The sequence below is a fragment of the Cupressus sempervirens genome, chromosome 5 (assembly GCF_028749045.1).
Source record: "Cupressus sempervirens isolate cs-2001-9-10 chromosome 5, ASM2874904v1, whole genome shotgun sequence".
Lineage (NCBI taxonomy): Eukaryota > Viridiplantae > Streptophyta > Pinopsida > Cupressales > Cupressaceae > Cupressus > Cupressus sempervirens.
In genome coordinates, this window is record NC_143122.1 from 850,556,709 (window position 1) to 850,578,923 (window position 22,215).

Here is a 22,215-nt window from a genome sequence, read left to right on the forward strand (position 1 = left end):
TTCATTCCTATTTTTGAGAATTTAATTGAACTGTTTGTTTCACTCGAAAGATGAGCGTGAAAACACATTTTTATGTGTAAGCTTGGAGTTGCAGGCGGACTCCAAAAAATAGTCCAATTTATTATTTTTACATTCCTCAAAAAGCATAACCAGGTTTTGGTTTCCAATTCTTACTTGCTAGTAGGAAGTCAGAAAACCTCATTTTGAAACAAAATTAAAAGTTTGGTATTCTAATTCCATTTTGCCAATTTTGAAACAAATGCAAAAATTTTCAAATCCAGATTTTGAAAAAGCCAATTCCTATCACCTTCCTCAAACCACACAGACCCTAAAAGACATGTAAAGTCTATTTGTGCATTTCAAATTAAAAAATGCATGCCCTTAATTATATTGTAACTTAATTAAAAATATTGATATATTAAATAATTTGGGCCATTGTAATCGGTCACGAGAACTAAACAACGTACATTATAGTGTAATTAAAAGGATACATATAAAAGAGTTTGGTAGCCAAACACTTCAAACATTGTTCAACTATCTAGAAGCGTAGGTAACCAAATAGGAAAAGATTGTCCACTATTGGTAGTAGTAATTCTAGCTATCTACAGTCGTAGGGATAAGCCTGGAACGAGCATAGAAAAGTAAAAGTGGAAAATTACCCTACCAGATTTTGAAGAAAAGTGCTAATTCTGAATTTCCAACTTCCAACTTTCACCTTCCATAAACTTCAGCAAAGAAGAGCTTAATTTCCACTCGGGGGATTGAAGCTGAAACTGGCTGTACTGTTGCCACCATGTCATGAAGCTACTCTGCTCCAAGAATACTTCAGCAGAAATACTCTTATCTTTGATCATGCTCCACACACGACCTTCAAACTCTTCAAGGCTTCTTTGCAATTGGGCGTTCATGACTTTATGTTGCTCTTGGTCTTGTAGGAGATTTGTTAAGGTTTTAGAAGCCTCTTCTAGATGGGCCCAAAAACAGGAATCCTGGGTTAAAGATGCAAACTTTGTGCGAGGCTTGTTGTCTCTAGCAATTCGAGTTTTGTCTTTCTCTTCCATCCATTTTTCGAGAGCTACGTAACGATGGGGTCTAGCTCCTTGTAGAAAATAGCTCCCATTATCCTTTTGTTTTCGATAGAAGTATGCAACATCCAGAGGCTCCACAAGTCTTCTGTAGGTAGTGCCAGCATTAATCCATTTATTTTGAAATTTAAAGTCACTGGGAAGTTCATTGTTCTCCACCATTTTAACAATCTCATCCCAGAATGATCCCACAGATTTCCTATACAAATTTGCTTTGAAATCCTTCTTGTCAGTTTGCTGTTTGAAAGAATCATAATATCCAATGCCTTTGTCCTTACAACGCGCCTTATACCACTCCAGTCCTGCCATAGATTTTTGGGTTTTGCTTAACATGTCATTGAGTTCCTCAATCTTCATATCATATTTGTTTTTCATCTCTCCAGCTTTTTTGAGGGCAAGGAGTGCATGATCAACCTGCTCAAATCATAAGCCTTGAATTTCAGTGCCCAGACAAAGAAGATTAACTGAAACAGTGATTACAAATGAGCAGTTAGCAGCTAGCAAATGAAACCAAACAAGGCAACTAGAACAACTAAATAGGATTCAGCTAAAAGCCTAAATGGAGATAATGAAGATATCCTTAAGTTGTGTTACTAGAACTGCAATGTTGGGGCCTTGTTTCAATTTTGAACTGGTGAGATTGGTGATAGCCCACAACTATGAGGATCCCACATGGGGAAGAACGGCTTGAATGCAAGGTGGTAAGGCCCTGGCCAAGACCTATCTGCTTAAGGAATCAGTCCTGAAGTAAAGGATAATCATAAACGCTTAAGAACTAATTTTACAAGCCTTAATGATCTGATTTAAGAAATGGGCTGAAATACATCTGGTGAGAGTCAATTAGCTGCGATATCAGTGTTCAATTTCTCAAAAAACAAACTCCAAAAATTCAAAAGAGTTGTATGCAAACCAAAAGTCGTCTAATTATTCAAAAATGTAAGAATATATACAATAATGGAACATCAAAAGTCACCACAGACATGAATTTGAAATGTATATGTGGCTATAATAAAAACAACAATATTTAACCTTCATGTTCTCTTGCATCCTCATGATGGATCATGTAGTATGATCCGAAACATTGATGGTAAAAATCTATACACAATCAAATCCAGAAATTAAATCTCATTTTCATGGATTGTGGAAATCTTATAGATCTGAACAATATTTAACCAAAATTATTCAAAACTAGGTGTTTATTTACCCCAACTTGTCAAGGTCATAGCGTTTGACCTAGAGCTCAAAATTCCAAACCATTTGCACCGATGGAAAGAAGAACTAAGAATCTAATTTCAGTCCCTAAAACAGCGACCTTTTGGCTGGCCCAGTTTTAGGGACCGATGAAAATCTCAACTTAAACTTTAGGGCAGAAGACTTCTGAAAAAGCCATTTACAAACACCTATAACAACTTTAGAATATATATATATATATATATATATATATATATATATATATGTGAATTTTTTTTTTAATTTTTGATCAGTCTGGATAATTTGGATCTCTTGAGGACAGTCTTAACCATAAGGACTTTTGCCCATGATTTCATTCCAATCTAATAATTTTTTTGCTCTCCCTAGACGGTTATATCCTGAATTTGACATGACCAGCTGCGATGGTAAAAGAGCCCTTAATTTTTGTTTATTCATAGTTCGTTTGCCCTACCTATTATTCTGACCAGAAGAGACTTCAGGGTATTTCCTAGGTAAAACTCAGAAAGAGCTCAGTTCATGTAAGATATAAATTAGAAAAAATAATAAAAAAGCATGTTAAGTTTTATTCTATGTCTCCAAAATTTGGCCTATGCCTTCTCTACAAGCTCACATGAGGATTTATTATTATTTAATTTTAAATTTCAGTTGATACAGTGAACAATCAGTTTTTGATGGCTGTTTCACATGATAAATATACACAAAAAAGAGCAGAAATGATAAGATTACCTGAGCCCCAATACCCATTGCTTCTAATTGAAGTGCTATCGCCATCTCAAGGGAGGATTTTGCGATGGGATTTGCAATCCTGATTGTATTTAGTAAGTGCACGGAGACAAATTTCAATACATTGCCATAATCAATATGCTCTGAAATACAGGCACCTGCAAATTCATCAAAAGAGATTCCTTCCTTGGTTTGCATAGTAAAATGAAGCATCTTCAAGACAGCTTCACTGTCCTCAATACACACTGTACCATCCTTTGAACAAAACATATAAGTGCCAAAGGGCCTATAAGGACTTCGAAGATCGGAATCCCCTGCATAATTGTTTGCTATTGTAGATGTGTACTGCAAGACATTGTTAAGAAGAGTCTCGCAAGCTTCTTGAATGGAATGATGTGATACAGCCACAGAAGCATTTCCCATTAAGCTTGCATAGTAAGGTAAAATTGCACTTAAAGGCTCAGAAATTGATTCAAGTGGTGCTAGGAACATTCGAGGAATAATATCATATTTGGAGACAACATGACAGAACTTTCCTGACCAGTTCTCACGGCCAATGGCTTCCTCAAGTCTAACATCTCCCACTAATGGAGAACCAAATGTAATGCAAAATGGTGAGATTTGTCTCACCCTTTTTTCTAGAAACCAAATTGTCGCCAAGGTTGCCACTGCAGCTCCCATGGAGTGACCCACAAACACAATGGATTGTTCTCTTCGTCCTTTAGTAAACCTCTCCATCTGATGAGAGACAAATAATGTGGCTTAAATTAAATTTTAGAACTTTATTTCTCTTAAACCATAAGATATACTATAGGTTCTCTATAAAGATTGATTTCCACAGTCACTTGTATGTAACAAACAATATACTTATATTTACCTTGATATGAAAGTCCTGTTTGTCTTTTCTTAGGTGAAATTGATTTCCGAAGAGTACAAAACTTGAAATTGCAAAAGTTCTCAGAAGGACAAATAAAGTTAACAAAATTAACCAATATAATATTTGTGGATGATGCAGAGTATTAGCATTCATAATCATAGAGCTTCATACAGTATTTGGAGGAGCATGAAATATATCATTGAGGAAAGCATAATACACATTGTCTGAACTTCAAGGGTTGTAATTACCAGAAAGGATAATGTCTACAGTTTCCTAGATAGAAGTTATATTAATGACAGAATAAATTTGGGCAGTCTATGTGTTTTCAAATAATTTGGACTAACTAACATGATATATCAAAAATGTTTTTAACATGTATCTTTAATTATTTAGAAGAAACTCCATGCATAATCCTATGACATGGGGGCCTGATATATATAAGCAGAATAGATGAACCTTTGCGTGTTGTCTTTGATCATCCAGATTTCATAAATAAAGAATGAACCGTAGTCTGGTACTTTTTCAGGGGCACTAATTTTCATCAAGGATGATGTCAGCAGTTTCTAGATGGAAATATCATCGATTATAGTTAATAGATCTGGATAATTCCTGTGGTTTCAGCTAATTGTAGACTATTTGGCAAGGGATATCAAAAAGCTGGGATATATCACACAGGACTCTGTGTGAACTGTGAAGCAGGCCTAATATATATAGACAGCAAAACATGTGGGTATCGAGTGATTATTCAGATATCCCATAAATCAAACACATTAAATGCAAAAAAATGTTAAAGGATCAAAACTGTGAATGTCAATTTTGATAGAAGTTCTAGACAGAAATTTTGTTGAGAATAGTCGGTAAATTTGGATAATTTAAGGGGTTTCATAGCAGGTGGATATGACACTTTCTTTTAGAAATGTAAATACACAGAAACCACTCACACGTTTCAGATAATAATAGATAATTTTAGTACAATTTTCTGAATTTGATTGTGTTTAGTATGTTTACATCAATGTTTCAGACAATCTAAAATAGACTATACACAATTACCAATACCAGCACTTCGGGCCACCATGGGCGTGGTCTACTAATCCCATAAGGATAAATACCCTAAATCCTTCCAAAAGGAAATACCACCCTTACAAATAAAGGGTTTTATAGATATTTACCTTATCTTTGAAATCTGAATTTTCCAGAATGCAGAGGAATCGCCTGAGAGCTCCCTTGTGAACAAGGGCAGGCTGGTCATCATTGCCCTTGAGACAGGGCGAGAAGACTTTGTTCTCGTTCTGTATCTGGCACTCTCCATATTTGCTATCTTTCACAATGAAATCTTCTATGTAGAGGGAAGAAAAGGCCACATATATTACACCTTCATAATCTTTGATAACAAAAGTATCTACATTATTTACACAAGCACTGCGTATTTCTTCCCAAGCTTTGTGCAGGAACCCAGAGGAAGCAAGAAAAGTTGAAAGCTCCTGTCCGACAGTGAACCTGGATGAACGATTACAAAAATTAGCAACATGTGAGCAAAACAGAATTAAGTCTTGCAATTTGATAAAATTGGCTAAAATTTCAACCACAAATTTTATAAAAGGCGCTCAAATTTCACACAACAAATTGCCTGCCTTTCTAAAGGGGCCTAAAGGGGCCATCCAAACTTTGTACAAATGAGATTCATGTCATAGGGTTTGCTAGGTGCCTAGAAACAATCACTAACCGGAGTATAAAAGTTGAACTATAAAATCATCTCCTGATAGAAATTTACAAGCTCATACTCACAGTCGAGGAGGCGACTCTGAATCCATATTCAGCAATCCGATAAATGACTAGTTGCAGGTTGATGCCTACTTAAATTTCTTTGCGGAGGACATTTATAGGCGATGGGTCATGTATGGAGGAAGCGGGCGAGAATCATCTGAGCAAGGCAAGCGTCTGAACACATTTGTAACGGGGAAATAGGTCAGAACATAAAAACGTCAATGTCATCCGAGCTGTAATTGCCTTTTGTCAGAATGACTTGCAGGAGGAAGTTGGGACGAAAACCCCAATGAAATAGAAAAAGTATAGTAATAATATAGGGAAACTTCGTGAGAAATTTCTGCGAAATTCTCATTTACCTTTTCTTCGATGTAGGTAGACAATGTGGACAAATTGCAGGCCGATGCCCTTTCCTATCATGTACTCGGTCCTTTATTAAAATATTTTAAATGTAATGTAAAGGTTAAAATGTGTTATATTATTGATTATTTTCTTTTATTCTTATCTTAATGTCAATGTTGTATCCACGCTTCCCACCTTTGCAAATGGAGGTACTTGAAATTATTCTTGGATCCCTTGCTGATAGTTATCTTTATTAGTACTTGTTGATAGTATAAGTACTATTGTATTACTTTTTGAATTCTTTCACTTAATTCGTGATTAAAACTCTTTACTTTCACCAATGGAAATCAATTATTTTTACCTTTTTTTTATAAAATTAAAATATTATATAGTGTACATGCAATTTTTTTATATTTAGAAGTGAACAAAACTAATTTTCAGCCATCTCATTGGCTAAAGCATTTGGCCTCTTATACAAGCTTTTAAGGGAAGCACTATAAAAAATACAAATTTTGAAGCATTTTTATCGGATTTATGAAGTTGTAATAATTTGTCAAATACTATTCATGATGCATATTAATAATACTAAGATATAACATTAAAAAATTTAATATAATCTTACAATAGAAGCACATCTTGAGAAAGACGATAAAGGAATATTTGTTGGTGAAGAAGTGCAAGCTAGAGGGCTCTGCAACTTGGCTCTATAGAGCCCTCTTTTTTACGTCGTACTACCAATTAATGGCTTCTTTGTCCCCTGGGAATGGCTTTAATGTTTTGTCCTCCAACTGTTCTGCTCATTTCCCCCCTTTTCTTCCATTGTTTTTACTTCACTTGGTAAATCTCCTGAGAAACTCTCATTGTCTTTGTCAGGTGCTCACGAGTTTGATAAGGAAGGAGTTAAGGAAAATCACCATGGCCAACACCCCTTTGGACAAGACCAAGCTCGCAAGTCATTCAAACAAGCCTTGCAAGGATCCTGAGTCGTTGAACCAAGAGAAAATTTTGCTAAAAGTCTCTTGGCTTCAGACGTCACCGCTTCTGTTTCAGACGCTAACTGGAGAAACGGAGATGGAGGTAAGAAACTAGTTTCCCCTAAATTCATTGTTAAACCTAATGAACAAATGCAGTTAGAGTTGAACAAGGAGAGAAATAGGCTTTTAAAATGTTTTATTTTATTTGCTGCAATGGACCCATCTGTTGGAAATATAAGAGGAGTAACTGAGAGGGGAGAGGTGAATCAGTTACTACTAAAATAAATCCCAAATCCCTTAGATGTCAGTACAAAATAAAGTCTGAAAATTGAACTCTGTTGATGCTCGACAAACACACAGAAAAATGTTGTAATTTGGTAAAAACTAAAAATGCTCAGCAAATACTTAACATGAAAATCTTAAGATGTTATCTAAGATTACTAATACCTTAACTTAGTTGCAAACACATGAGAGAAACAACATGAACACATTTGACACCAAGATTTAATGTGGAAACCCAATTTGGGAAAAACAACTAATTGCAACTACTTATTGATTCTCACTCTTCTAAAGTGAGCCTTGTTAGGAGTCAACCATGTTAAAAGTTACAAATCACACTATTAAGTGTGACCCTGTTAGAGGATTTAATCACCCTATTAGAAGTGGACTTGTTAGAGGTCTTTGAACAATTCAATAAAAATGCCACCTTGTTAGAGGATTTACAAATAGTTGTTAAGCCAACTCTGTTAAGAGATTTAGATCACTGCTACAATGGTTAGAGAGTAACAATGAGATGATCTGATCTTGGATGCAATTGAATTGTTGATTACATATCTCAATTCTGGCTTGTATACTTGATCCTTCTTGATCAAATGTATATTTTCAACTCCATAAGGATATTCTGCTTATCCTTTTGATTCGCTTCCTCTTAACATCATTAAATCTTCAATTGTCTTCCATACATTTATCTTTCTAATTCTCAACTTGACCTTATATTTATATATTTCATATTGTCAAGTCAGCTAGAACATAACCTAGAATAATTAATATTCATCTCATTAGTTGACTGAACCAACAAACAATTCAATTGAACTTAATATGCCAAAACAAGAAAATCCTTTGTGAGCCAACCCTACTTGGTAGACACTAACTCAGAAATGATTTTTCTGTGTTAACCAAGTGAACTCAGTCAACACTGTATATTCGCAAAGTTCCTTTGGTAACCGAGTGAGCTCAGTTAACAGTGGTTCCATCCATCATTTCTTTCATTAACCGAGTGAGCTTGATTAAAACTCAACTTTTGCAAACTTTCCTTTGATGCCCAAGTGAACTTGGTAGATACTATCTTCTAATCTAGGCAAACTCTAGAATGCTTGGTAGACACAGAAAACTATCTTCAATGCCCGAGTGAGCTCGGCATACACTAACTGGCAATGATATGACATTTTATGTAACATCAAATACAATACACAATTAATCAATTGTTCCATCACCATCCTCTTTGCTCTTGAGGAATTTTTTGAATTAATGGTTGCATAATATTTGAGAAAAAAGGTTAGGGTTCCACTACTCCTTCTGTCGGATGATTCAAAAGGTCTTTTTATACTGATTTTGTCTAACCCTGAATCACAAAAAGCCATTGTCAAAAGACAATTTTGGAGAGTGGGTTGGTGTGAATTTAGAGCTCTACCTTGGTCTATGTAGGTCATCAATGAAGAAATTCTTGCATTATTTTGTCCCAGGTGGGTTACTGTCAATAACCTCCCACCGTTTGTATGGAATTTCATTCCCCAATTTTCGGAACCAATAGGTAGGGTTTTGAAAGTTGATCATTCTAATACCCCCAATTCTGATGTGTGTATTCTGCTCTCTATTTATCCAAGCATAGATGTGTTTGATGTCATTTGGTTAGATTTGGGTAACCCCCCTATTGAATGTTGAATCTCATACATGGGTGGTTTGAATTCATGTTATTTGTGTAGGAAAGAAGGGCATAAAAGAAAAGATTGTCCCATTCTTAAAAAAATAGAAATAAGAAACCTCTGGGTACCACCCTCACTTCTGGTAGCCAAAACCCCCATGTTGAGTTTGTTCTCCCAAAACTCAAATCCTCCATCTCTCATAAGAATATAAACTCTATTCCTGACATTCCCTAAGTTACCCTGCCTCAATTAGACCTAGCCAACTAAGCTTGGATGGAAAATGTGGATGGCATTTGTGCCTCTCTTGATAATTTGAAATTGTAATTTGTTGTGAACTCTAAAGATCTACCCCCAAGAGATAGTATTGATCTGGATTTGAATATCTCCAATGAAAATTTTAGCTTGGGTTCCACTTCTCCCCAACCTGCTTCCTCATATCTTAATGCTCAACAGTTGGCTCTTAGAACCATTAATGAAAGGGCTTGGCTCTATAAATCTGCTCCCCCTAGTGGGGTTTCTTGCCCTTCCTCCTCTTCCATCCCAAGGAATGCTATGCTTGTACCTTCTCTTCCTCCTATTTGAACTCTGTAAGAGGCTGATTTTGATGATTAGAGGGTGGAGGATGTTACTGAATCAGAGGACATTATTACTCCCTTAGTTGCAGATTGTCTTCTCCCTAAGGAGAGGTTAAATGATTTTGATCTTGTTATTATCCTGGTTCCTCCTCTTATTTCCTAGGTTTGTGTTCTTGTCAATCCCCCTAGAGAAGTTTGTCAGGGTGAAGAGAAGATGTAGACTAATGTTCCCCTAGATGGAAAGGATATGACTGATGTAGAGAAGGAGATTTCTCTGGATCTAGACTCTTTTTCTTTTAAAGCTAAGTATAAGGGTAGCAAACATAAAAGGTCAGTTAAGTCAAAGCCCTTCATTCTTGGTAAGGGGGAAGTAGTGAGGAGGAAAAGAGGGAGAACTCAACAATCTGAAGGAAATCCTAAATCTTCTAAAATAGCTCGGGAGAAGCTCCCAGATCTCTATAAAGAATTCCAATTTCCTATGGAAACTGATATATGAATATTTGCTATGGATATGTTTAAGTTGGCGTCTTGGAATGTAAGAGGATTGGAATCCTCTAACAAAAAGTATATTGTTAAAAGATTTCTAAGATGGGTAAAAGATGTTGATAGCTTGTTATTACAAGAAGTTAAGGTTGTTGGCTTTTCATTAGAAATTGCCTTGAGATGCAATTGGAAGGATGCTTCAATTTTTTCCACTAATCACCAGAAAGGTAAAGGAGGCACTTCTATTTTGGTAGAGCCTAAAATGAAGAATTTTATCTGTCAATGGGGGTGTTCTCCTTGCAATCAGATAACATGGATTTCTTTCAAAGTAAAAGACTTTAATCTGGTATGTGTTCTATTTATGCTCCTAATGAATCCGTTGATAGGATCAGCCTTTGGCAATGGCTCCCTTCTCTTCTTGACCTTCCATGGATCATGGGTGGAGATTTCAATATGTTAGAATATGCCCAGGACAAGAGTGGTGGATGTAAATTTGAGAGGAAAACTAATGAAGAATATATGTGGAATAGAATGATTAATAAACTTAATCTGATTGATTTCCTTGCTAGGCTTAAGACTCGTTCTAAAGGCATTTGGTATACATGGTCAAACTTTCAGAAAGGAGATAAAAGAATCTACTCTAGACTTGATAGAGTGTATTATAACAAAGACACCTTCAGCTGCTCCAAACCTCAAGGTGATAATCTGGTTCAAGTTGTCCCCTTTTCATTTTCTGATCATAATCCCATCTTGGTGGAAATCTTTAGGACTGTTCAACCTACCCATCATCATAAGAAGCATAACTATTTTGTTGTGAATACTTCTCTTCTTGATGATGAGGATGTTTAGGTTGCATTCTTAATCATAAATTGGTACAACTCCTCTATTTCGAAACATAAGGACCTTGCAAGTAGATGGACCCAAAATCTGTGTTCATAGTAGAATATGTTTAAAATGGTGGGAAGGAAAAAAGCTAAGGATGTTAAGGCCCAAGAGTTCAAGTTGGTCTCCTTCCTCCACGAGGTTGAAATATTTGCTCAATCATATTGATGTAGGAGCATCCTGGGTTGCATTGCTATCTTGTATGTTTTTCAAGTTCCTTACTTGCTTTTGAGTTCATAGTTGATACCAAGTTCCTTTGGTTGTTGAGTTCACAGTTGATGTCAAGTTCCTTTAGTTGCCAAGTTCACAATTGATGCCAAGTTCCTTTGATTGTCGAGTTTGTAGTTGATGTTGAGTTCCTTTGTTTGCCAAGTCCCTTTGGTTGCTGAGTTTGTCAAGTTACAACATTTTTTCGGGTCCATCATTAATCGAGTTGTCTATTTTTGGTTCCAATTTGAGCTGATCTTGCAAGTTAATTCATGTTTGATATTTAATATTTGTTGAGAGCTGACTTGTGGCTTGTTTTGGCATTTAATGTAAGGATTTATTTAGTTTGTATTTGGAACAGGCTGACTTGTGGTCATGCATGTATTTAAAGGGGTCTTGGGTAGAGTCTTAGAGTAGAATAATAGATAGCAAAGAGCAGAAGTATAGTTGGAATGCGAAGTCTATCATTGAAGATCATAGTCTAATTTGTAATGTTGGTCATAACCCAGAAGGCCTTACGGCAGGGAATCATGTATATTATTGTTTCGATGAATCTATAAAGTATTTGGCTCTTCTATCTACTTTGGTGATTGTTCTTTGTGTTTTTTTTTGCTTTGTTTACTCTTGTAGGTGGCTTGGATAGCTAGGTGTGCCTTTGGCCCTAGTTATCTCATGTACATTCTTGTGTCATGTGGTATCAGAACTTAAGGTTCATTCTTATGGAGATTGGATCATGTACAACCCTAAGTGAATTTGGTTGTAGGGTTGCAAATCTATGGATTCAAAACTAGAACTTGTAGAGGGTTATGATCTTGCAGGAACCTGATTGTAAACCTGGTTTGAGATAGAAGAAATGATGACAATGTTGTATTGGATACATTGAGGCAAATTACAGCTAGTTTAGATGTTGTAGAGATAGCCCAGAGGAGAGGAGCTCACCTTGATGATGTGAGTGATGATGAAGCAACAACACCACACCCTAATCAACAACCTAAAGAAGATCAAGATGAGGCAAGATTATTGAGAGTATTGTCTAGGGCACATTCAAAACTTGTTGTAAAGTTTATTCCTTATTATGGAAAATTGGATACCAATGTTGTGTTAGAATGGATCTCTAAAATGGAGAAGTTCTTTGAGTATGAAAACACTCCTAATAATAAGAAGGTGAAAATTGCAGTTACTAGGTTGAAAGGGCATGCCTCACTATGGTAGGAGCATTTGCAAATTGATAGACAAAGGAGAGGAAAGGAGAAGATCAGGACTTGGCTGAAAATGGTGAACAAGGTAAAGAACAAGCTCCTTCCTACTAATTACCAAGTTAGCTTGTTGAGAAAGATGAAAAATTTGAGACAAAGAGACATGGTTGTGAAGGAGTGTACTGAGAAATTCTATAGATTGGACATCAGATCTAGACATGTGGATGATGATGTTGAGAAAATTGCAAGGTACATCAATGGATTGAGATCTAGAATTCAAGATGAGATAAGTTTTGTGAAACTGGAAAGTGTGGAGGAAGCATATCAGTATGAATTGAAAGCTAAGGAGATCTTGACAAAGAAGCATGAACAAAGACAAAGAGGTAGAGGTGGTAGATTCCAGAGAGGCAGAGGTATATCTTATGGAGAAAGTGGCAGATCTAACAGTTATGTGCAAGATAAGGGCAAATCTAAATGGAAAAATGATGATAAAGGCAAGCCCAAGTGGAAAGGTGGTGATTCTTACCAAGGAGGTACTGGTTCTTACTAAAGAAGATGCAATTCTTATTCTAGAGGTGGTTTTTGTGGTAATTGTTTTAGATGTGATAAAGAAGGGCAAAGATCCTTTGAATTTTGATCCTCTGAAAGTGGGCAAGGTAACATAAATGATGTGGTTCAAGGAGATACTCAGGGTTCATCAAGTGGATCTAAGGCTAAACAAAATCTAATGGTGAGAAGAACCTTATGTAATAAGGGAAGTAATGAGGAACCTATCCTAGGAAGAAGTCTTTTCAAGACCAAATGTAAGATGGCTGGAAAATGTTACAAGGTGATCATTGAAAATGGAAGTTATGCAAATTGACATCAGAAAATTTAGTTACAAAGTTGCAGTTGGAGAGGTTCAAGCATACTAAACCCTATCATGTTTCATGGATTAAAGATGAACATAAGATATTTGTAAGTGAACAATGTATTGTGAAGTTCAAGATTAGACATTATTTTGATGAAGTTCTATTTGATATTATGCCTATGGATTGTTGTCATATTCTTTTGGGTAGACCTTGGTAATATGATAGATATGTTATACATGATGGAAGATTGAATCAATATACTCTTTGGGTGAATGGAAAAAAGAAAATTTTGTTACCTTTGATTGAAAGTCCAAATGAGGATAATTGTACTATTGTGAAAATTTGCATGGTTAATGGAAAGCAATTTGAAAAGGAAATGAAGAAGAAACAAATATGTTTTTCCATAATTCCTAGGAGACCAAGTTGTCCTAATAGCAATCGAGCATCATAAAATAGTGTTAATTGAGTGCCAATTAGTAGTGACCAAGTGACAAAAGGTAGTGGTAACTAAGTGACAATAGAAACTAGTAGTACTGATCAAGTGCTAGTGGAAATTACAAAATTGTTCATTGAGTATAAAGATATCATTGCAGAGGATATACCTAATGATTTACCTTCAATGAGAAGTATAATTCATTGCATGGATTTGATTTCTGGAGCTAGTTTTCTGAATAAAGCACCATATAGATTGGCACCTACTGAAAATGAAGAACTTAATAGACAAGTGCATGAGTTATTACATAAAGGTTTGATTAGAGAAATTTTGAGCCCATGTGTTGTACTTGTTGTATTAGCACCTAAGAATAATGGAGAATGGAGAATGTGTACTGATTCTAGAGCTATTAACAAGATCATAGTGAAATATAGGTTTCCTATGATGAGTATGGATGACATAATGGATTGTTTGAGTGGAGCAAAGTATTTTCCCAAGATTGATTTGAAGACTGGCTATCATCATATCAAAATTAGAGAAGGTGATGAATGAAAGATTGCTTTCAAGACAAAAGATGATTTGTATGAATGGTTGGTAATGCCTTTTGGTTTGACTAATGCACCTAATACTTTCATGAGGTTGATGAATAAGGTTCTCAAAAGATTCCTGGGTAAGTTTGTGATTTTTTATCTAGATGATATTATGATATTCAATAAGACTAAGGAATAACATCTTGAGCATGTTAGACAAGTATTGCAAAGATTGAAAGAGGAAAAATTGATGATTAATCTGAAGAAATATTCTTTTATGCAAGAGGAGATTGTGTATTTAGAATTTGTGATTTTAATTGATGGTTTGAGAATGGATCCTAAGAAGGTTAAAGCAATTTTGGAATGGGCTACACCTAATAATGTGGGTGAGGTAAGATCATTTCATGGCTTGGCTAGTTTCTATAGAAAGTTTATAAGGAATTTCAGTTCTGTTGGTAATGTTATGACTAAGACAATGAGAAGAGATAAAAAGGAATTCAAGTGGACACATGGAGCTGATAATAGTTTTGAGACTTTGAAACAAAATATTTTTGAGTTACCTATATTGGCTTTGCCTAATTTCAATAAGGTATTTCAAGTTGAATGTAATGCAAGTGGTAATGTAATAGGAGCTGTATTAAGTCAAGAAGGTAAACTTGTTGCTTTCTTTAGTGAGAAGTTGAATGATTCTAAAAGGAAGTATTCTATGTATGATCAAGAGTTTTATGCTATTGTTCAAGCATTGAAGAAGTGGATACATTATTTGATTCCTAAGGAGTTTGTGTTGTTTACTGATCATAAAGCCTTACAGTACTTGGGAAGTCAACATAAGTTGAATCAAAGACATATGAAGTGGGTTAAATACTTGCAGAGTTTCACATTTTTGATTAAACATAAGAGTGGAGTTAGTAACCAAGTTGTTGATGTATTTAGTAGAAGATGTTCTTTGTTGACCGAGATGAAGGTTGAAGTTCTTGGTTTTGATGAGATGAAGGAGTTGTATGATACTGATCCTGATTTTTCTGAGATGTGGAGAGAGTGCAGAACACCTAGTTTAACAGAACAACCAAGTAATTTTGATGAATATTTTATTCAAGAAGTTATGTTGTTTAAGGGAATTTAGTTGTGTATTCCTAAGAATTTTATGAGGTTGAAAGGAAAATCATAGTGGTGGATTGGCTGGATATTTTGGAATTGATAAGACATTAAGTTTGCCAAAGGATAAGTTTTATTGGCCACAAATGTATAAGGATGTTCAGAAGTTTGTAAAGAGTTGTGGAGCTTGTCAAGTTGCAAAAGGAATAAGTCAAAATACTCGATCGTATACACCTATTTTTGTTTCTAAGAAACCTTGGAGTAACATCAATATGTATTTTGTTCTTGGATTTCCTAAGACAGTGAAGGGGTATGATTCTATATTTGTTGTTACAGATAGATTTTCTAAAATGACCCATTTCATACATTGTAAGAAGACATCAAATGCTGAGCATGTTGCTAAGATTTTCTTCAAAGAGATTGTTAGGTTGCATGGATTACCAAGAAGTATTGTTTCTGATAGAGATAATAAGTTTGTTGGTTACTTTTGGAAGATTTTGTGGAAGAAGATGGGTACTGAGTTGAAATTTAGTTCTACATTCCATCCACAGATAGATGGATAGACAGAGGCTATGAATAGAAGCTTGGGTAATTTGTTGAGATATTTAGCTGGGGATAAGCCAAGTAATTGGGAGCTGGTATTGGCACAAGCCAAGTTTGCATATAACAATTTTCTAAATAGGAGTATAGGGAAAATACCTTTTGTGATTTTTATTGGAACGTGGCCTAAAGGGATATCAAATTTAAGGGATATTGTTGGTGAAGAGAGGAGAAGTGCTATAGGGGAGGAATTTGCTGATTTTATCAAGTCTTTGCATGAGGAAATAAAGTTAAGATTGAAACAAAGTAATCTGAAGTATAAGGAGAATGTTGATAAGTCTAGAAGACATCATGTTTTTGAGATTGGTGATGAGGTGATGGTTCATTTTAAGAAAGGAAGATTTCCCATTTGCAACATACAATAAGTTGAACATGAAGAAGTTTGGATCTTGTAAGATCTTGAGGAAGTTTGACAATGGTAATGATTATGAAATTGAGTTACATAATGACATGCATATATCTCCTATATTTAATGTTGCTAATCTGTATAAATATCATGAGTCAGATGATGAAGTTGTTGTATCAGATAATTATCCCAAGAAGTAGATTGAAGAGGTTGAACAGATATTGGATCAAAAGGTTGGTAAGAGAACAAGAGGAAAAGATTACTGAGTATTTGATAGTGTGGAAAAACATACTAGTTGAAAATGCTACATGGATTTCCCAATTTGAGTTGGATTCAGCTCAGGCTGTGACATCTGAATGATTCAAGAGAATCATTTCTTTCAACCTCGATTATCTCATGTAGGAGCATCCTAGGTTGCATTGTTATCCTGCATGTTTGTCGAGTTCCTTAGTTGCTATCGAGTTTTCATTTGATACCAAATTCCTTCGGTTTTCAAGTTTGCATTTGATGCCAAGTTCCTTTGGTTGTTGAGTTACTTTGGTTGTCGAGTTTTCTGATTTACAACATTTGTTTGGGTCCTTCATTAACCGAGTTATCTGTGTCTAGTTCTAGTTGGAGCTAACCTTGTAGGTTAATTCATGTTTGATATTTAATATTTGTTGAGAGATGACTTGTGGCTTGTTTTGGCATTTAATGTAAGGATTTATTTAGTTTGTATTTGCAACAAGGTGACTTGTAGTTGTGCATGTATTTAAAGGGGTCTTGGGTAGAGTCTTAGAGTAGAATAGTAGACAACGAAGAGTAGAAGTATAGTTGGAATGCTAAGTTTATCATTAAAGATCAAAGTCTAATTTGTAATGTTGGTCGTTACCTAGAAGGCCTTACAATAGGGCGTGTATATCATTATTTTGATGAATCTATAAAGAATTTGGCTCTTCTATCTCCTTTGGTGGTTGTTCTCTGTGTTGTTTTTCATTATGTTTACTCTTGCAGGTGGCTTGGATAGTTGGGTGTGCCTTTGGCCTTAGTTATCTCATGTCCATCCCTACGTCACCTATCCCTTTGATGATTTAATGGTAGAGTCAGTGGCAAAAGGAAGACATAACCTTAAGAAGATTCAAACTAGGAAAGCTCATGGTGCCAAAATTAGGTCAACGCTTAATTGGCTAAAATTTGGACATAAGGGTTCTGTTTTATTCTTTAAGACTTTGAAATCTAAAGAAACAAAGGATGATATTGATTTTTTGTGTGAAGAGAGAAATATTATTATAGATCTAGGATCTATCCTTGATGCCTTCTCTGATTACTATAAAACTCTTTTCAAATCAGAAGATGTTAATAATTGTATGGAAGAAACCAAAGAGAATATTTATTATATTATTCCTAAAAAACTCTCTAAAGAAGATTCACTACCTTTAGAAGCTCCTATCAGTCTGGAGGAAGTCAAAGGATCTATACAGAGTATGGCCATAGAGAAAGCTCCTAGGCCAAATGGCTTACCAACAGAGTTCTACAAAATTAACATGGAGTGGATTAGCTCTGAACTCAAACATTTATATGAATTTGAACTTAAGAGAGGATCTTTAGGACCAAAGATTAATGTTGGTCTTATTAAAATTATACCCAAAATTGGGGATAAAACTCTTATAAAGAATTGGAGGCCAATTACATTACTCAATGTGTCATATAAGATCTTAGCCAAAGATCTTGCAGAAAGGGTGAAGAATATTCTTCCTAAGATTATCAATCCTATACAGACTAGATTTGTTAAAAGGCACTATATTTTGGAAAAACTTATAACTTGCTAGGAAGCCATGGAGTGGGCTAAATCTTTTAGATAGAAAATTGGTATGCTCCTCATTGACTATGAAAAACCATATGATAGAATTGAATGGGGTTTTATTTTGATGATTCTTGGGGCCTTAGGATTCCCATAGATATTTTATCATATAGTTTCTAACTTAATAAAAGATGCTTCAACAACTATAGAAGTTAATGGGGATAGATTTGGATCATTTTTCCTATCTAGATCAATTAGGCAAGGATTCCCATTGGCTCCTTCCTTATTTTTTATTGTTACATACCCCTTGCATTTTTTTTTCTAAGAGATCATACTATTTCCCCAGAAATCAGAGGCCCTATTCTACCCAATCAAGAGGAAATAGCAAACATTCAATTCATTGATGATACCACAATCCTTTTTGCTCTTGAGGAAGAAAATATGGCTCACCTCATGACTAAGTTGGACTTTTTTTGCAAAGCATCAAGCAACAAGATTTCTATTAGTAAATCTATCCTATTAGGTTGGGATGAGATTCCTCCATCCTAGTGTGTGAAATTTGATGTTGCTTGGGGAGTTCCAAATCACATAGTTAGATATCTTGGTATTCCTTTTGATGTTAGTCCTAATATTAATCACATGTGGTGTTGGATTAAGGATAAGGTGACTGAGAAACTTAATAAGTGGAACACCACATATCTAACCAAGGTTGGGAGGATTCAAGTTTGCCAAAATATTCTATCTTAATAAACTTTATATTTTTCATCTGCTTGGTTATTTAATGTGGTGCAATTTCGTTGTCTTCAAAGGATTATCAGGAACTTCTTGTGGTCAGATGGGAGAGGAGGAAAATCTAGAAATGCAATTAGATGGGACTGATGCATGATGAGTAAGGAAAATGGTGGATTAGGTCTTAAAGATCTTAGACTTCAGGGTATTGCCTTAGCAAACAAATGGATTGTGAAAGCCAATGAAGGTAATGAACCGTGGAAGATCCTTGTCAAAAATAATATTTATAGTGGTTCTCCTACTCGGGCTAAGTATTGTAGAGGACAAGATATACATGATATCCTAGCTCTTGAGGTTAAATTTTTAGTCAAAGGTTCTAATGTATTTAAATCATTATGGAAAGGGTGTAACGCCCCGCCAAGGGATCCAAAAGAATTAACCTAAAGTTTCACTAAGTTTGCTAAACATTTTTTTTTTTAAAAAGTAAGAAAGTATGACATACACATCAAACAAATAGTAGCGGAAGCAATAACATGTAATCATCGAAAAACATACAATACAAGTTACATTTCTTAAAGATCCCAAGACGTTGAGTCACGTTTAAATTTAATTAATTCTAAGTCTAACAACCAACACATACATATAAAAGAATAATTAGAAACTCCAATATCCATAATATACATTTGTTCTGAATGCTCCTTGGCAAATTAATTCGGAATGCTCATTCATCCACTGTACATGTCACAGGGTATGAAAGGCTTAAAAGAATATACATATGTAAAGATCAAGATACATCATCCTCAAATCCATGATACAAAGTACAGTAAAAATATATGAAACTATTCACGATACATGATACATCCATACATCCATAATGATAAAACATCTATCATAAACTCTAACCATCCATCATAATAATCCAAGAACATAGTGAAGGTAAATGCCAATCACGAAATCTCCAGCCACGGTGACCACGGAACGGATCTCAATGGTAAGAGTAAAAGCACTACCACCCGACCGCGTGGAACCTAAATGGTCCACTCCCACCGCGCTGAGGAGATAGTCTCAAGTCCCAAATAGGATAACAAAACCTATAATCATAAATACTCTCTAAGTCCAGGAAATCCTAAAGGCATGCTAACTCAAGGGTTCCTAAAAAAGATCGACATCTAATTCCCAGAGGTACCACAAGACATGTAGGAAACCTAATATGCAAGCGGGAAAGTGTCATCGCAAAAGTCATGTAGAAGTTACCCGAGCAATCCCTTAGGAATCCCGAGTCCCTACTGATCCTGCGGCCACTAGTATCCTCTCGTACTGACGAGGCATACTATGGAATGCAAGGTCGTAACCAAGCGTCCTCTCTACCCCATCCTAGTCTGTGCTAGCACTCATGGCATGGGAGAGAACATACAATTATCTTGTTAGGTTCATTTTCTCTCATTTAGTGTAAATGTTTTCACTTATTAAAAATGACTTACAATGGGTTTCTCAAGGCAGCCTCTTAGGGCTCCGACCCCCATTGCAAGCCACTTCCCGACTCTACACATAGATAACCTACCCTAGCTCATGAACTCGTAAATCAAAGAATCATAATAAACCCATCTCAGTCCTATACGAGCAACTGAAAAAATATCATAAAAAGATAATCCACAAAATATATCAGTTCTTCATGAGCAACAGATAACATCAAATAGTAATCATGTAATCACGACAGTTCTCTATCAGCAACTGAAGGCATCAATAATAAGTCACAAAATCCAATGGTTCTCTAATGAGCAACCAGAAAGTAATACAAGTATAACTGATCGAGACTCAGAAATGGTTATCAAATATAACTGATCGAGACCCAAAAATGGTTAAGTTAGGTATTCTCAAATACATACATCTCAGCTTCACACAAGGAACTGGAAAGCAATCACAAACAGTAAACACAATCATGTCATAGAGCACTTCATCACATTACCATGGTCAGGTTAAGAAAGATCGAGACCAAATCATCAAGACATCACATTCACAAACCCCGAGCCTCTGGTAACAACCTGAACTGGTCAACGCTAAACCAACCCCAAAACATTCAAAGTACAAAGACAACATCAAAGTCTCAGAGATTGGATCTGAAAGTATATTATTTAAGTTAAGGTAAGGTTTGTGATTTAGTTTAATGTCGAATTCAAGTAACGAAGTTTTCACAACTACCCTTTTTCGAATAACCCATTTCTATAATAACTTTCATTAAATCAATATCCAAATTTATAATTTAGTCAAATAACATTCATTATTAATTAACTTAATTAAACTAATTTTAATTAAATTAATCAATATTTATTAGATCTAATTACTTATTTTAATCCCACTACTAATTGTTAATTTATTAATATTTAAGCAAAATTATTAATAAATTAAAATCTACAACTATATCTATACAATTAATATTTATTTATTAAATATTTAAAAAGTTTAATATATTATAAAAATTGAATATATTATAATTTTTATTATTTAAAATTTTTAATTAAATAAAATTCATTTTTTATAATTTAAAAAAAATTATAATAAAAAAAAATTTTAAAAAATAAAAAAAATTGAAATCTTACCACATCCTACCACGTTTATAGCCCGTCGGCTTTGGCCGCAGGCCTGCGGTCGCAGGGCCTGCGGCGGCAGGTACTCTGTACCTGTCGTCGCAGTACCTGCGATGCAGGTACTGTCGGCCTGCCGACAGTGGGGGCGAGTACGGGGTAATTCCCTCCCCCCCACTATATTATTATATATATACTTTTTATATATATATATATATATTTTTATATATGATTTTATTTTATTCTAATAACAATAAAATAAGTTTTATTTAAACAAAATAATTTTGTTTAATTTTTATTTTATTTTTATTTTTTAAATAAAATCAATTTCTTCCCAAAGGATAAATATGTAAAATATAAATATATATTTATATATATATATATATATATTTTTTTTTTTTTAATTTTTTTATCTAGAACTTTTCAATATCATTAAAACAAAACCCTTATCAAATTAGATCTTAATTTCTAAATCAAGAAAACAAGGGTTCTAATTAATTCATCCAGTCTCCATGGATACAGAAATTATTGACGAATAATTAATAGCTTCACAAGATTGAAAGCTTAAAACTTTTATCACAGAGAATTCAGATCTTCAAACCCCAGACACGAAGAAGGCAGGAAGGGATAATTGCATATTTAATGGATAAAAAAACACAAGACCCTACCTGATCCTGATGCTATTATGCAACCTCCAGAAAACTGTATGCGAATTCGCTCCTCTCAATAACCTTCCCCTTCGAGACTTTCTTCGTATCAGCCTTCTGAAATTTGCTTCCAAAAATTGTCTTCCTCCTAATTCTCGTCCAAATTCGTATCTTCCAAAAATGAACCCCCAAAGTTGTGATAAGCAAATTCTCCTCAATTCGGGGCACTAATTGTGCGTTTACCCGAGAGGACTCTTTGCACAACTCAGTTAACTCAAATTAACTTTTATTATCTTTTCTAATCCTTTTGCATTCAACTTTCATGCACATTAAGTTGAATGATTAAATAACTTTATTTAAAAATTCACTTGACTTCAATT

The 22,215-nt window shown here is 34.8% G+C and overlaps 1 protein-coding gene across 1 annotated transcript; it reads right to left on the reverse strand.

Annotated features, from left to right (window-relative positions):
* Nucleotides 1-397: 397 nt before the first annotated feature.
* LOC149558580 (lipase-like PAD4) lies at nt 398-5,749 on the reverse strand. Its single transcript, XM_089832749.1, has 4 exons — nt 5,683-5,749; nt 5,067-5,394; nt 3,024-3,758; nt 398-1,499 (listed from the first exon to the last, which is right to left on the reverse strand). Exons 1-4 carry the CDS (start codon nt 5,706-5,708, stop codon nt 684-686), a joined length of 1,905 nt encoding a protein of 634 aa, XP_089688875.1. The 5' UTR covers nt 5,709-5,749; the 3' UTR covers nt 398-683.
* Between the last annotated feature and the right edge of the window lie 16,466 nt (nt 5,750-22,215).